The 622-nt window shown below is 36.8% G+C and overlaps 1 protein-coding gene across 1 annotated transcript in view; it reads right to left on the bottom strand.

The window, feature by feature from the left end:
• The window catches only part of MED14 (mediator complex subunit 14), a 64,863-nt gene that overhangs the window by 42,753 nt on the left and 21,488 nt on the right, over positions 1 to 622 (bottom strand). Inside the window, exon 11 of the mRNA XM_077748494.1 lies at positions 300 to 425. Coding sequence (XP_077604620.1) covers positions 300 to 425 — 126 coding nt within the window. The remainder of the gene's footprint in view (positions 1 to 299; positions 426 to 622) is intronic.

Below are 622 nucleotides of genomic sequence, written 5' to 3'. Positions count from 1 at the left end.
GGTAAAACAGTTCATCTAAAAACCATCAGCCATCACCATTATTACTTTTATATAAGAGAAACAACATAAATGTACTTCATATTGGGAAGTTTAACTTCTGGTACGAGAAAATCCAAGGCAGGGTTAAAACTGGCCCCAAGGAATGGACATCGGCCAGAGTTATTCCTTCCACATCTACTTTCCGTACTGCTGATACCACCCCTTCCCAATACCTAATGGTAGAAAAATTTTATTTTGCTTTCATTAAAGTATTTTTCCTTATACTGAGTGACTGTGGACTGTGTCATAGGGTAACTTACCAAGTCCATAAAGCATCAATTGAAACATTCCAGAATGCAAGTCTACAAAAATGTGTAGACACTCCGAGTTACCGCAGGGCTCCAAGATGGGAACGACAAGAGCTGGAAGTGCAGTCTCTATGGAAGCTGAACAGTTAAGAATGAAAAAGTGTATTTCTATCTGAGTATTTTTAGAAAAAATCATTTCTCAGTGAGTAGAAACAAACTATCAAACAATCCTGAATGTTAAAGGAAAAACATGATTTTGCAAAACTGGAATAGTACTATTACGTCAGTAGCTCAAAAGGAAAAATGTATTCCTCAAGGTGACTTGGAAAGAACAT

Source organism: Crocuta crocuta, unplaced genomic scaffold, assembly GCF_008692635.1.
Source record: "Crocuta crocuta isolate KB4526 unplaced genomic scaffold, BGI_CrCroc_1.0 scaffold49, whole genome shotgun sequence".
In the NCBI taxonomy this organism is placed as follows: domain Eukaryota; kingdom Metazoa; phylum Chordata; class Mammalia; order Carnivora; family Hyaenidae; genus Crocuta; species Crocuta crocuta.
Note: the sequence above shows the minus strand (reverse complement) of the source record. Positions and strands in the feature narration are given on the sequence as shown.